The sequence below is a fragment of the Macrobrachium nipponense genome, chromosome 24 (assembly GCF_015104395.2).
Source record: "Macrobrachium nipponense isolate FS-2020 chromosome 24, ASM1510439v2, whole genome shotgun sequence".
Classification (NCBI taxonomy): domain Eukaryota; kingdom Metazoa; phylum Arthropoda; class Malacostraca; order Decapoda; family Palaemonidae; genus Macrobrachium; species Macrobrachium nipponense.
This window is the reverse complement of record NC_061091.1, coordinates 5,445,162-5,458,580: the sequence shown is the minus strand read 5'-3', so window position 1 is coordinate 5,458,580 and position 13,419 is coordinate 5,445,162. Positions and strand designations below refer to the sequence as shown.

The window sequence follows — 13,419 nt, the reverse complement described above, 5'->3', positions numbered from 1 at the left end:
TCTTGTCCATCCAAGAATCTAAAGAATGGAGTGCCTTCTTCATAGATATTGCCGGCTTCATTTTCAAAAAGGCCGAAGATTTTGCCGTAGCCGAGCTCGAAAAGAGAGAACGAGGAGAAGGAGGAGCCGCCGGACTAAGAGAATCTCCAAATTCTTGAAGTAATAATGAGGCTAAGACTTTATAACTAGATAGTCCCTCATTAGCAGGAGGTTCGTCATCAGACAACTCGTCTAACCCTCGATCAGACGAAGGAGAAAGTTCACGTTTGGAGGGAGAGTCCTTCCAAGACCTCTATGTTCTGAAGGAGAGGAGCTCCTATTTGGGGAAGAGTCATAACCTCCAGGAACGAGTCCCGACTCTTGCCTCCTGGCTCTTGACTCTTGCCTCCTGACTCCTTGCCTCCTGGCTCCTGACTCCTGCCTCCTGACTCCTGACCTCCTGCCTCCTGACTCCGGACTCCTGCCTCCTGACTCCGGACTCCTGGCTCCTGCCTCCTGACTCCTGCCTCTTGGCTCCTGGCTCCTGCCTCTTGGACTCCTGCCTCCTGCCTCTTTGCCTCCTGGCTCTTGCCTCCGGCCTCCTGGCCTCCTGCCTCCTGCTGGATGCCTCTACACTCCTGGCTCTGGGCTCCTGCCTCCTGGTTGACTCCTCACTCCTGGCTCTTGGCTCCTGCCTCCTGGGTGACTCCTCACTCCTGGCCGGTGCCAGACGTCTGATCGGTTCATCCAGGTTCGTACCGGAAACCTCACCTCGAGTAGGAGTATCGATCCTGGCGGCAGATACCTCCATACGTCTGGAGGATCTTTGATAGGAAGGGAAGGGAAGTGTCTTTCCTTCTAGGAGGCTCCTTTGACAGAACTCCTACAAAAGACGAAATCTGTTCTTGCATCGCCATCATGAATCTCTTCGTAGCCTCCCCTCTTTATCCTCTTCGGGAGGAGGGGAGGAGTCCATAGCCTCCACTCCTGCCTCCTTCTCACTCTGGTTGAAAGAATGGCTCTTCTTGCCTTCTTCACTCCCGAGGGAGACTCCTCAGGGAAGTTTTCTGGGCTCGAATCAATAGTCGGAGCCTTCCAACTCCTCTTGAGAGGCCGAGATCGATCTGAATCTCTCCAATCACATCTCGGAGATGAAGATCCCGACGACGAAAAAACACTCACGCAGGACGCTTTTACAATAGCGATCCTTGGCAGTCTGGGGTGTCACAGAAACCGCCGAAGGGACACCTGATCGGTGGGGGATTCTCCACAACCTCCTTTCGGCCCTTTCGACATCCTTCTCCTCTGGGCATGTGAGCTTGGAAGAGGTCTAGACCTAGGAGCGTTGCTGAGCCGACCAGATGCCCCCTCCACTACACTGGGGGACACTCATATCACTGTCCCACTGAAAAATCACTAGCCTTACCTTGTATGGCAGCCATTTTGTTTTCCATCAACTTGAAGGCTGCTTTTAGATCCGCAAGTTCTTTTGCTGGATCTACAGGTTCTGCAATAGGAGAAGGGGCTGCAATGGAAGGAGAAGTAGCAATACTTACCCTTGGGGAAGATCCCAAGCTTGGAATTAGTTCAGATCTAGAACTACTTAAACTTCTATGAGAAGCCTTCCTCAATCTTTCTCTCTCTAACTTTTTAAATAATTAGTTAGATTCTTCCATTCGTTCTCACTCAAGTTCTCACATTCCTTCCAAGTAGTTAGTAAAAGAACATTCATACTCCCTGCAACCCTTGCATACCGTGTGAGGGTCTACCGAAGCTTTCGGCAACCTCACCTTACAGCCTACATTCACACAACGTCTCACAACCATTCCAGAGTCAGACATTATTAAAGAAAATTCCAAATCAAGTCCAAAACAGTCCACAAAAGCGTATGCCAATCCAAACAATCCAGATACGTCACCAAAAGTCGGTCAAGAAGATCAATTGCCGGTGAAAAAAGAAAAACCAATCGAGAGGAACCAACACAATGTTGATGGTCCGGGCGACAGAAGAATTCTGATTAGAAAACGGGAATGGTTCCTAGTCCTGCCACCCAGGGCAGGGCGGTAGATCACCTGACCTACCGGTAGCGTGTGCGCGAAATTTGAAATTCTGTCGGAGACGACGGAGTCTATAGCTAAGTATATCTGGCAGGGAAGTTGAATGTATAAAATGTAGAAATCGAAGGGGTAGTGATGGATGAAGGTGACTTTTATGTGATCGAGGGAATGAGTGATAAGAATGATATGTTGTTAGGATACAGGTTCCTGAAGAAGTGTGGGATGGTGGTCCATCCGAGCAGGAATATGATTGAGTTGCATGGGAAGGGGAATGTACATGGAGAGTTGTACTTGGATAGGGATGGAGGGGTAAGCAGTAAAATATGAAAGGGAGTGCCGTTGGTTGCGAAAGAGAGTGTAAAAGTGCACCGAGAAGTTGGAGAAGTTGTTAGTGTGAAAGTTGCATGGCCCGATAGTCTTAGGATTGTCAAAGGTGACAAGTGTGCATATGTGGTTGAGGGTGTGGATGCGAACAAGTTGGTAAGAGCGAGCGTGCATATGTATGACGGGATTTTGAATATGAAGAATCCTCGGGTTTTTGTGGCCTCATTGCTGAGTGTTAGGAAAAAGCGAGTGCGGGGTATACGTGAAGGTGATTGAGTGGGGTTGTTTTATACGTTGGTGGATGTGGATGACGAAAGATATGTTAGGGTGCAGCAGGTGATGACAGGTAGCATGAAAGAAAGTGATGAGTGGAAATATGATGAGTTGAGAGAAAGAATTGAGGTGGATGAAAATGTTGGTGATGACGAGAGGGAGCGGTTGATGCAGATGTTGTTGGGTAGGCGGGGTGCGTTTAGTCAGGGTGACGAGGATTTCAGGGGATCTAAGCTTCCAGAGTTCAAGATAGTTTTGAATGACGATATCCCCAAATATCAGCGTCCCCGACACTTTTCTGCGCCTATTGCCCAAGAGATTGAGGAACAGTGTGAGGAACTTGAGAGAGTGGGAGTGATCGAGAGGAGCGAGAGTGCTTGGAATAGTCCCATAGTCCCAGTATGCAAGACAGATGGGAGTTTGAGGATGTGTGTGGATTACAGGAAGGTGAATGAAGTGACTGTGAAGGAGCGATTCCCGATGAATGTGGTGTCTGATTGTGTGTATAAGATGCATGGGATGAGAGTGTTCATCCCATGCATCTTATACACACTCGAGTGGTAGCTGCCACTATCAATTCAAGAGGTTAAGTTTTGGATTGGCTAATGCGCCTGCTGCCTTCCAGAGGGCGATGAATGTAGTTTTGGCTGGTTTTGATAGAAGGAAGGTGACTGTGTTTATAGATGACGTTTTGATTGCAAGTGAGACTATTGAGGAGAATGTGAAACTGCTTGAGAACAGTTGGAAGAGGATGGAGTGAAAGTGAAGCTGGAGAAGTGTATGTGGTTGGCTGGGGAAGTGGAATTTTTTGGTCATAAGGTGAGTGCGAGTGGTGTAAGGAAGAGTGAAAAGTTTGTGGAAAAAGTAAAGGAGTTTCCATGCCCCCGGACTGTGCGGGAGTTAAAGGGTTTTTTGGGTTTGATTGAGTTCGGGAGGAAGTTTCTTAGGGATTGCTCGGGTATAGGGAAGCCATTGACTGAAAGGACCGGTAAGAAAAATTGTACTAAGCTGAGGTGGGATGAGCAAATGGTGGGAGCATTTGAGAGATTGAAAGAGGAGGCTGCTAGGGACGTCACCTTGGCTTTTCCAGACTGTAGTGAGGATGCCAGTAAGCTTGAGTTGTATGCTGATGCTAGTACGTTTAGTATGGGAGGATGCTTGGTGCAGATGCAAGAGGTGAATGGGGAGGGACAATTGGGAGTGTTTGCATATATGAGTAAAGCTTTTAATAAAGCAGAGCTGAAATATTCGGTGGTTGAGAAGGAGCTTGCGGCAATAAGGTTTTGTGTGAAAGCGTTGAAAATGTTTTTGTATGGGGCAAAATTTGTCATAAGGACAGATCATCGGCCGTTAGTTTATATGATCAGGAAGGAAAGTGTGAATGCTAGGATTGCGAGGACAATTGAAGATTTGAGTGAGTTTGTTTTTAGCTTAGAATATGTGCCGGGGAGTAAAAATGTGATTGCTGATACGATGTCTAGGATGCATGGTAAGGACAGTGGTGTTGTGAAAAGTGACTGGGATCCAAATATGGTACCTGAGGGGTTAGTTGTAAAAGAGAGGTTTGAAGGGAATGACAGTGTGTGTGAATGTTTGTTTTCAGCATTGAAAAACTTGGAAGGTAAGGGTCTGGTTGAAGAGGTACCCGGTAGTGTGAATGAGTTGCGAGTGAAGTTGATGAGTGATGTGCAAAAGGGAGTGGCATATGCGGAGGAACAAGGTTGGGAAGGAGAAATGTTGTATGAATTGTTGTCAGCAGTAGCTGAGTTGTTTGGGATAAAAGTGTTGTTGTATTTTGGATGGGACAGACCGGTTGAGTATCGAGGAAGGGTGAGTACAGGTAATGAACGTGGGGTTTTGATGATTCAGTGCATGGAACGTGGTTGTAATTGGTTGGTTACAAAAAGGGACTGTGAAGGGGATCTGAGTCAGAATTGTGGAAATGGGGAATTAACTGAGGATGAATGTGATGAGGAGGATTGTGATGTGGATAACCAGGTGGACGTGGTAGTGAATGTGTGTATACATTGGACTCGAGGGAAAATGGTGACGGTTGTCCAAGTAAATGATAGTGAGTACTGTAGTTTGGTTGACACAGGTGCACAAGTTTCCTTGGTGAGTGGGTCAGTGGTGAGTGAACTTGAGAGATGTGATTGGGAAGTGAAAAGGCAGTCTACAAGTGTGAGAATACATGGGTTAGGACAAGGAAGTGTTTTAGTATGGGAAGAGGTACAGTTAAAGGTTAGGTTGGGAGATCTTGAAGTAATGCATAACTTTATAGTTATAGGAGAAAATGATATGCCATCTTGCTTTTTAATAGGGATAGATTTTTTGAGGATCCACGATATAGACGTAGATATAGGAAATGGAATTCTTAGAAAGGGGGCCAGACAAGTAGCTAGGATTCAAGATGGTAATGTATTTGTAGCAAACTTTGTGGGTATGATTGATATTGCTTGGAGTGAGAATGATCTGTTGAGTGAGGAAGAGATTGAGGAAATGCAAAATTAGTGCCTGGAGATAAGTGTGTTGCGACAATGTGTTTTGGGAGGAGTGCGTGTGGAAGACTGGCCATGTGAGTTGGATGTATATAAGAGGGTTGCTAAACGTTTTGTGGTGTGCAAAAACATAGTGTACTTTTTGCATCAGGAAGGGATGTATGACAGGGAAGTGTTTGTGCCAGTGTTTTCTGTTGAGTCAGCTGTGAGTATGTGTTTGTTGGTACATGATCGGTTTGGGCATATGGGGAAAAATAAGTTGTGGGAATGCATGAGAGAGAGATTGTATGCTCCTGGGTTGAATAAGATTTGTGTGGATGTGGCTGTCACATGTGAAGACTGTCAGAGGGGAAAGTATCAGAGTGTGCATGCAAGTCCACCTGTGTTGCAATTGCAGATGAAAGAGCCATTTGAAATGCTTGTGATTGATTGTGTTTCTTTGCCTAGGACTGCGGGAGGACACGTGGGGATGATTGTGATGGTGGATCACATGAGTAAATTTGCCTATGTGGTTCCCATCAAAGATAAGAGGAGTGAAACTGTTGCACAAATGGTGGGTCAAGTGATGTTGCCCATGTGTGTGTGTAAGCCGGCAAAAATGTTGAGTGATAATGGACCTGAGTTTGTGGGATGGGAATTTGAAGAAATGTTGAAGGAATGGGGTATTGTACATGTGTATTCTACTCCGTATATGGCCAGTGCAAATGGGTTGGCTGAAAGGACTGTTAGGACGATGACTGAGATTTTGTGAATGATGAGTAAGGGCGCAAGGATTGGGATATGTATGTAGAACGTGCAGTTTGGGTATATAACGCCACACTGCAGAAGAGTATAGGTATGTCTCCTTGTAAATATGTGTTGAATTTTGAAAGGATTGTCAGACCGCGGTTGGGTCTGTCAGATGGTGATTGGGATTTGTGGAAGAAAGCGAGTGAAAGGTTTGAGAGTTTTAAGATTGGGGATAAGGTGTTGAAAGAGATGGTCGAGATGGGATGAATGAATGTGAATAAAGTAAGGGAGTAATTTGAAGGGCCTTTTGAGATTTTGGAAGTGGGACCAAGTGGATTGAGTTATGTTTTGGGGAAATTGCGAGTAGGTGGGGGAATGATGAAGTTAGGGCACACCATAACCAGCTCCGTAAGTGGAGGGAAGAACCACAGTATGTTCGGGAGACTGCAATGAGTGAGTGGTTGAGGGTGAATAAGTATGACCCGACTGTCGGTGAACAAATTGGTCTGGGAGATCGACAGTTGGTGTTGGTTGAGTATGAAAGAAAACAGAAGAGTGTGGAGAGAGGAAGTAGAAGGGAAAAGCGTGAACGGCATGGTAAGGGGGTTGGTGGTAGGGTGCAAACGGTTGATAAAGCGTGTGCTACGGATGACTTTGGGGGAATGAATGATACTTGTAGTGTATGTGGGTTTGAGTTGACAGGGACAAATAAGACTTCAGTGAGAAGGAAACTGAGTAGTGAGAAGGTAGTTGATAGGATGGATAAATCTTTGCAGGAGTTTGACAGAAGTATGGATGAACTGAGTGGTTTGGTGGCAGAAATAGGGGAGATGTTTGAACCAGAGTTAGAAGACATCGGTGAAGTAGTGAATGGAATTTGGGAGGATGGTAGTGAGGGAGATAATGGGAGTTTGAAAGAAAGTGGTTTGGAAGAAGTGAATGGCGATGTAACTGAAAGAGTGTATGATGGTCTTCAAACAAGATCCAGGGGGCCTGCATCTGAGCATCCTTGGGTGTTGCGAAAGGCAATTTAGTGTGGATGTTGTGAGTGTAAGGAGATGTTGTCAAATGTAATGGGGGAGGTAATATGGAGGAGTAATGATAGTTTATATTTGACAACATCTCCAAAGGTTGTGTGTGTGAAAGAGAGAGAGATTGGTGGAAGAATGAATGGGAGTGGTTAAATGGCGGTCGGAAGCATGTCTGTTGTGGCGCTCTGTAGTAAGTCAGTGGGAGTCTGTTACGAGAGTCGTAAGCAGTGAGGCGTCTGGTGAAGTCAGAGTTGGTTTTGACAGCAGTTATCCTTTGGTGGTTAGTTGTTTTGGTGTTATTTGATAAATTGTGGGGTTGTGAAGTTGTTGTGCGTGTGTCCGTCTGGTTGTGGTGAGGTTAAGGAGGTTGGTGGTGCATTTTCGGTGTCTGTGAGTGGTGGTTGGGGCAGTGTTGGTTTTGGCGGGTTGTTGTGCTTCTGTAAGTCGTGTGGTTTTCGTGTTTTTTCTGGCTGTTGGTGTTTGTTTGCAGTGGTTTCATTGAACCAATTGTCCTGCAGGTTAAAGGTAACATAAAGGGGAAAGTGTGAGTGTGGGAAATTTTGTTAGCTGGTACGATTAACGTAACTGTGGGGAGTTTACTTGTTTTTTCTAAGCTTGTGATCCCGCCACAATAGTACTACAGTATATAAAAAATATTCAAATGAACTGCAATGAAATTGGTTGTTTAATGAAAATTGACACTGAAATCATTGAGAAGCTTGTAATGCCAAATCTGTAATGCAATCTACTGCCAGTTCCCCTTGAACACCATAGTGCAACCAATTTCCCAATCTTTAAGATAATTTAATTCCCATACCTGGTTGCCTTTTAAACAGGTTTACCTTTAAATATGCTTTATACCATGAAAATGTTCATCCAGTTCAACTCAGTCTTGCTTCTTATAAACAAACTAAATATTTAATGAAATGAAGTGGTATTTGATAACTAAGCTTACTGGTTTTGCCTGCCAGTAAAATGTCCTTGTCTAAATTGAATTCTCTTAGGAAACATTTGCAAAAGAAACAAATACAATTCATTAGCCAATCATGAAATCCTGTTCATACAAAAAAAAGGGAAATTCATTAATACTGTAATCTAATAATGTCTGAGTAATCACAAATCTGAGGTGCATACATACGACTGAAAAACGTTTGCTACTCACACACAGAAAGGCTCATAACCCTCTTGAAGACCATAAGTGGTGAAGAACTTCAACTGGTTGATGTCATGACCAAAGACCAAGTGCGCTTTCTGGCCAATGCCTAAGGTCAGAGCTGGTACAAAAGCGTCACCCTGAACATCACTGAAAGCTGTCTCAGAGCCGCTAGCATCCATCATGAGCTCACCATTCAGTGAAAAACCTGAGTGCAAAAAAGTATGTTAAAAGTCTGCTGAAGGATCAAGGTGGATAAATAAATTCCTATTATACTAACACTGTTCAATCTAAATGATCTTGTCCTAAAGTCAGGCTATCCCTATTGCCATACAAAGGTATTATGAGTTTTTATATACTAAGATAAGTTCGTCTACATAAAACTACATCAAATATCACCAGTGCAAGCCTTGACTCCTAAAGATGAAAAAAGCGAAAACACAGAACAAAAGAACTACTGTGCCAATAATTTTCTAATAAGCAATTAGCACTTCTACACATTACTATAGTGCAATACACAATACATGATATGTAAATGAAACAGGTTGCATTAAAATGGTGTTAAGAGATACCAAAACAATTTACATTTGCACAACAACGATGGTTTTTTTTGAACACTTGGGACTAAGCTGACTAAGAAGCCATGCAAATTCTGAAGCCACACTTTAAAATCAGTGTGTTTCAAGATCTACGATTCTGACAATACAGCTGAATTAAAGGAGACCAAAGATTTTCAAAACTACCTTCACACAGATCAAGATTCTACATTACAAAAAGATTAATATTTTTAGGAAGGAGTTATAAAAATAATAATAATAATAATATTAATAATAATAATACTGAGAAACTTCAAATCCCCAGAGCTTTACCTGTAATATAATACGTACACTAATGGTTAAAGTTGAAATCACAAAAAGAACTCCTACAGCATTTGATAAGTTGATAAACACCCATCTATTGGCTGTAATTTCAGTTTTTAGTGTGTGCATATGTTTTATATTATAGGTAAACTACTGAAGCATTTTAATTCCCCCATTAGCTATTCACACTATTGTGAAGTATCTTTACAGTAATAATTAAAATAAATACTGTAGTGTCATAAGCAAAGGTCAGTATACTTTAATTACTGGACATTTATGAAGATATGGTACTGTAGATTCAAAGAAGCTAAAGGTGCTGTGTACGTATGTTCAGGCATTTCATCATTTATACAAATATCCAGGGGCATTTCTATATGTGAATGCCATTGGTTATTCCCCTCAAAATCAACTTCAGATCTTTTCAGATGGAGGCTATTGCCACTGACCAAATGAGGTTTTGCTGGCTGACATCTCCCATTGCTCCTGTTACTGATAATATTTTTGATTTGGGTTTTGATTAGTCGGGGTCAGACTGCTGACATGTCTCATTTTTCTTAGACCTACACAAAGGTTACAGCGCCCTTTAATACTTCCTTGATATTCTTATCTGAATCTCTCCAAGATATTAGTAATTTCCCTCCATGACACCTTAGCTGGCAATGTATCAATTCCCAAAGTAACCCATATCCATGCTTTTGTCTCTCTCCTTTATAACCAACCTACCCATGTATACAGAGATCAACCAATCAATCCCCTCAGCAACATAATGGATGCATAGAGCTTTGATGAATTCTTGCCACAGATGACTGTCCTGAGGCAGTTCCTCAGTGTCACCCCAACATTTCTCTCCTATTTCCTTTTCCAGTGTTCTCAGTCCTATTTCTCTTGGTCTATCTTTTACATATCTTCCTTCAGTAGTCCACACTGGTACTTCTCATAATTGTTTTCTTCACTCCTGGAAATATTCCCCCATTCACCTCCCTCCAGAGTCTCCCATACTGATCAATGGGCTCCACTCCAGTTACCTCTCTTGTCTTCACATTGGTTATGCTCTACTGCTATTTAATTCTTATATCACTCCAATTATCAGAACTAAGCTGCACCATACTTTGTGTGCACTTACTGTATCAATATTGGTCTAATCTAAGATCATCTGAAAAATGAGGTGATGGACTCATCCTAAAAGTCTGCACAGGACAGGTCTCACTCGCTGATGACCATTTCTTTGATTACTTTAGTAGCTGAACACCATATGAACTGTCATTCCCAGCCCAATATACTACAAGCATAAGTAAGGAGGCTCAACCAACAAGCATAAATCAAGGGTCTGCACATTCTATAAACACAATTCTCAACATGAAAATTAGATTTGTTAAAAGCTGCAAAGAGAGAATTTCTTTTGGGCAAAATCGTCAGGCCGAAGTATAGCAAGCAAAAGGTGTGCTACTACATAACTAACCATCAGTAGGCACTACTAGGCTGTATCTATGCTATCAACAACTATGTGCTATCTCTGAAGGAGAGGCCATCGACGTGATTAGAATGAGAACTCACTGATAGTTCGGTCGACGATATCAAGGCAGACTCCCACAACGTCCCCAACCTGCCACTTGTGCCCATATGAGTCTGCCACTCCAGCATACCATTTCTCCTCCTGGATCACAGATGCAACCACACACAAACCAAAGACTTTTTTGAGTAAGCAAAAAATATCACTCCATTAACCAAAAACCTTGTGACTAACTAATGCCCTGTGATAAACTATTTGAGATAGCAATAAATGCAATAAGTCAATCACGAATTTAATATGTGAAAATATCACACTTATGCAGTAAGGCTGTAATTTACCTGAAAAAGCATAATTTATATCTATAGATCTTAGCTTGAAATCATATTATAGTTTATCATTGCATTCTTGTCACAAGTTACCGAAATATATGTTACAAAAGAGAGGTTATAATAAACTCCTTTAAATGGCGCAAGTCCTCTGCTGTTGCTGTGAAAAAGAAGAAGTAATTAAAGTGGTAGCAGTTAGTTAAGGATTTTAAAAGATGCTCAAGGCAAGATAAAAAGAGATAAATTCTTCTATTCTTGAAGTTTATTTCTCTATCTCCGAACAAAGCACTATAGTACCAAGGGACTGAAGTACATGAGACTGATGTGTTCTCTTTGTGTGTGGTCATACTTTAGCTGTAATGTAACTGGTGCGAAATAACTCTGTGTTCCCAAATACTAAGGCTCAATAATGCTAATATTCTGGATTGCACAATAAAACATGAAAGGAAAACAGAAGAAATGGGCAAAATAAGTGAAATAACATAACATTTTGTAAATAAAAAACAAATAAACATTCCACTGTTGTGTATACATGTCGTCAAAGTACTGAATGTGTATGCAACATCAATTCCTGCAGAACAAGAATCAATAAGTTTACGTATGGGAGCAAAAACTTACTACAGTATGTACTAAAACTAAAATGGACTTAAATGTGACTTAGGGACAGAAGCCTAAAAATTTCCTATCACAAAAAATTGTTTTTCATTAATAGATATACCAGAAGATCCTGCTGAATAAAAGCTACTATATAATCCCAAAGGAAGAAGTTGCTGAAAAGTGAAACGGTACTTGAAAAGATCCAGAGAGACCATTTTTGGAAAAACCTTGTTATGCAAATCAATGATTATATTAAAAACAGACATTAAGATGGGTCAATGAAAATATTCGTGTCATATAGGGAAAGGGTAAAGGGGTGAAAGCAAGACAATAGGCAGTAAAAGAAAAAAAATCAATGCCTTCTGCCCCAGACTTACTAATGCCCTTGTCATGGAGATCAAGCATCACACCAATAACGTCTCCAGCTTGCACTTTACGTCCGTAGCCCTCGCAGTAACCACTGAAGTGCTTTAGGTGCTTTTAGAGTAAATCATGACACATTATCTACAGGGCATTGGTCTTTGTAATCAATAATTCAAATGAAAAATATACACAAAGAACCGTACTATGATAAAAATGACTTTAATACAGTACATTCCATATAGTATTGTAATTACCCTAACAAACATGGGGCACTGTACTATACAGTTTATGAGAAATAAAGCAATTGTAGTATTGGCACTGTAATTAAAATACTACCTACATTACAAGTTAACTTCAGTGATTGATTAGAATCCTAACACACTGTATACATTTACATATATATATAATATTATATATATATATATATATATATAAATAATATATATATATATACAGTATTTTTTTTTAGAAAGAAGGGCTTATATTTAACTGTCAACATAAGATGTTCTTTGTCAGTTCAACTCTGAATGAGACTTTCTTACTAGTCAGTGTTAATAATGTACAAAGTCTGTTTAAATTTGTTTTTATAAAAAGAGTAGCTTTTAAACTCTTCACATGATTACGATGGGTCAGTTACCCAGAAGCTGCCTGGGGTGGCTTAGTCTATGCCCATAGTTCTATGTATTATAATAACATAAGTAGTTGATGATTTGTATTTGTTTATTTAACTAATCTATCTTATTTGATATCTATATATATTAATTTTAGTATGTATGTGGTTGGTTACATAATCACTACTTTCAAAATATAACTACCATTTTTATGGAATTTCAGATTTCTAAGTAATAGCATGTTCATTCCTGCCACTACCAGTTGTACCTTTTTTTCTGGTACAGAATTAAATTCAGGCACCGAGATGAGCTAGTAAGCAATTAAGGGATTATAAACATTAATATACATCTTCCACCACTGTTTATAGGTTATCATTATCATTGAATTTATTTTCACTTCTGGAACAGTTTTATAAAGTAAAAAGTAGTCAAGATATCGCTGATAAAAGTGTGGGTGTAGGCTGAGGTCTCTGAAAATAAGGTTCTACCTTACTAAAATATGCCTACTTAGTCCTTTGCCCAGGTCTACAGGTACTTATGAACTAACTGACTACATATATTTTATTTGGATGTTTCACTTTTACAGACTATGTTCAGAAACAGACTGACACACAGACAGATACTCTCCAAGGAATTTATCAGCTTCTAGTTACCAATTCAAATAAAAATATATGAAGTCATTTCAATCGTATGCTGTACCCCAGTTGTCAAACCAGACTAGCGATAAACTAAAACAAAATAAGCAGTAAAACAATGCTATACAACATGAAAAATAGGCAATAGTTATCCTTAAAAGAAAGTATTTACAAATATACAGAAGCCCTACTTACATGGTAACCATCAAAAGCCCATGATTTATCATCAGATCCAAGCTCAGTGTTTGGTGGACTGGAGGTTTCCATCCAACCTACTCGCATTGGGCCAGTTGTCAATACCTCCATCTCAAAGTACCACTTGCCTGAAGTCACAGCATTGGTTTTCTCCAGTCGGTAAGTGCGGTTGATAGCTCCCTTTTTAGCGGCTTCTTCAGCTGCTGCAGCAGCTATAAAACGGATCAGTTTATTTAGAATGTATACAGTGACTTTTAAAACATAAAACACAGAAAATG

At 41.0% G+C, this 13,419-nt stretch overlaps 1 protein-coding gene across 26 annotated transcripts in view; it reads right to left on the bottom strand.

Annotated features, from left to right (window-relative positions):
* Window positions 1-13,419, bottom strand: part of LOC135205294 (ryanodine receptor-like) — a 339,398-nt gene that overhangs the window by 159,015 nt on the left and 166,964 nt on the right. For 20 of the 26 annotated variants that reach the window (XM_064235711.1, XM_064235691.1, XM_064235765.1 and 17 more), the window contains 3 exons: window positions 13,142-13,353; window positions 11,715-11,814; window positions 8,054-8,252 (listed from right to left, as the gene is read on the bottom strand). In XM_064235711.1, the coding sequence (XP_064091781.1) occupies window positions 8,054-8,252; window positions 11,715-11,814; window positions 13,142-13,353 (511 nt within the window). Of the gene's footprint in view, window positions 1-8,053; window positions 8,253-10,458; window positions 10,559-11,714; window positions 11,815-13,141; window positions 13,354-13,419 lie in introns of all 26 variants that reach the window. The other 6 variants (XM_064235701.1, XM_064235872.1, XM_064235747.1 and 3 more) reach the window with 1 other exon arrangement.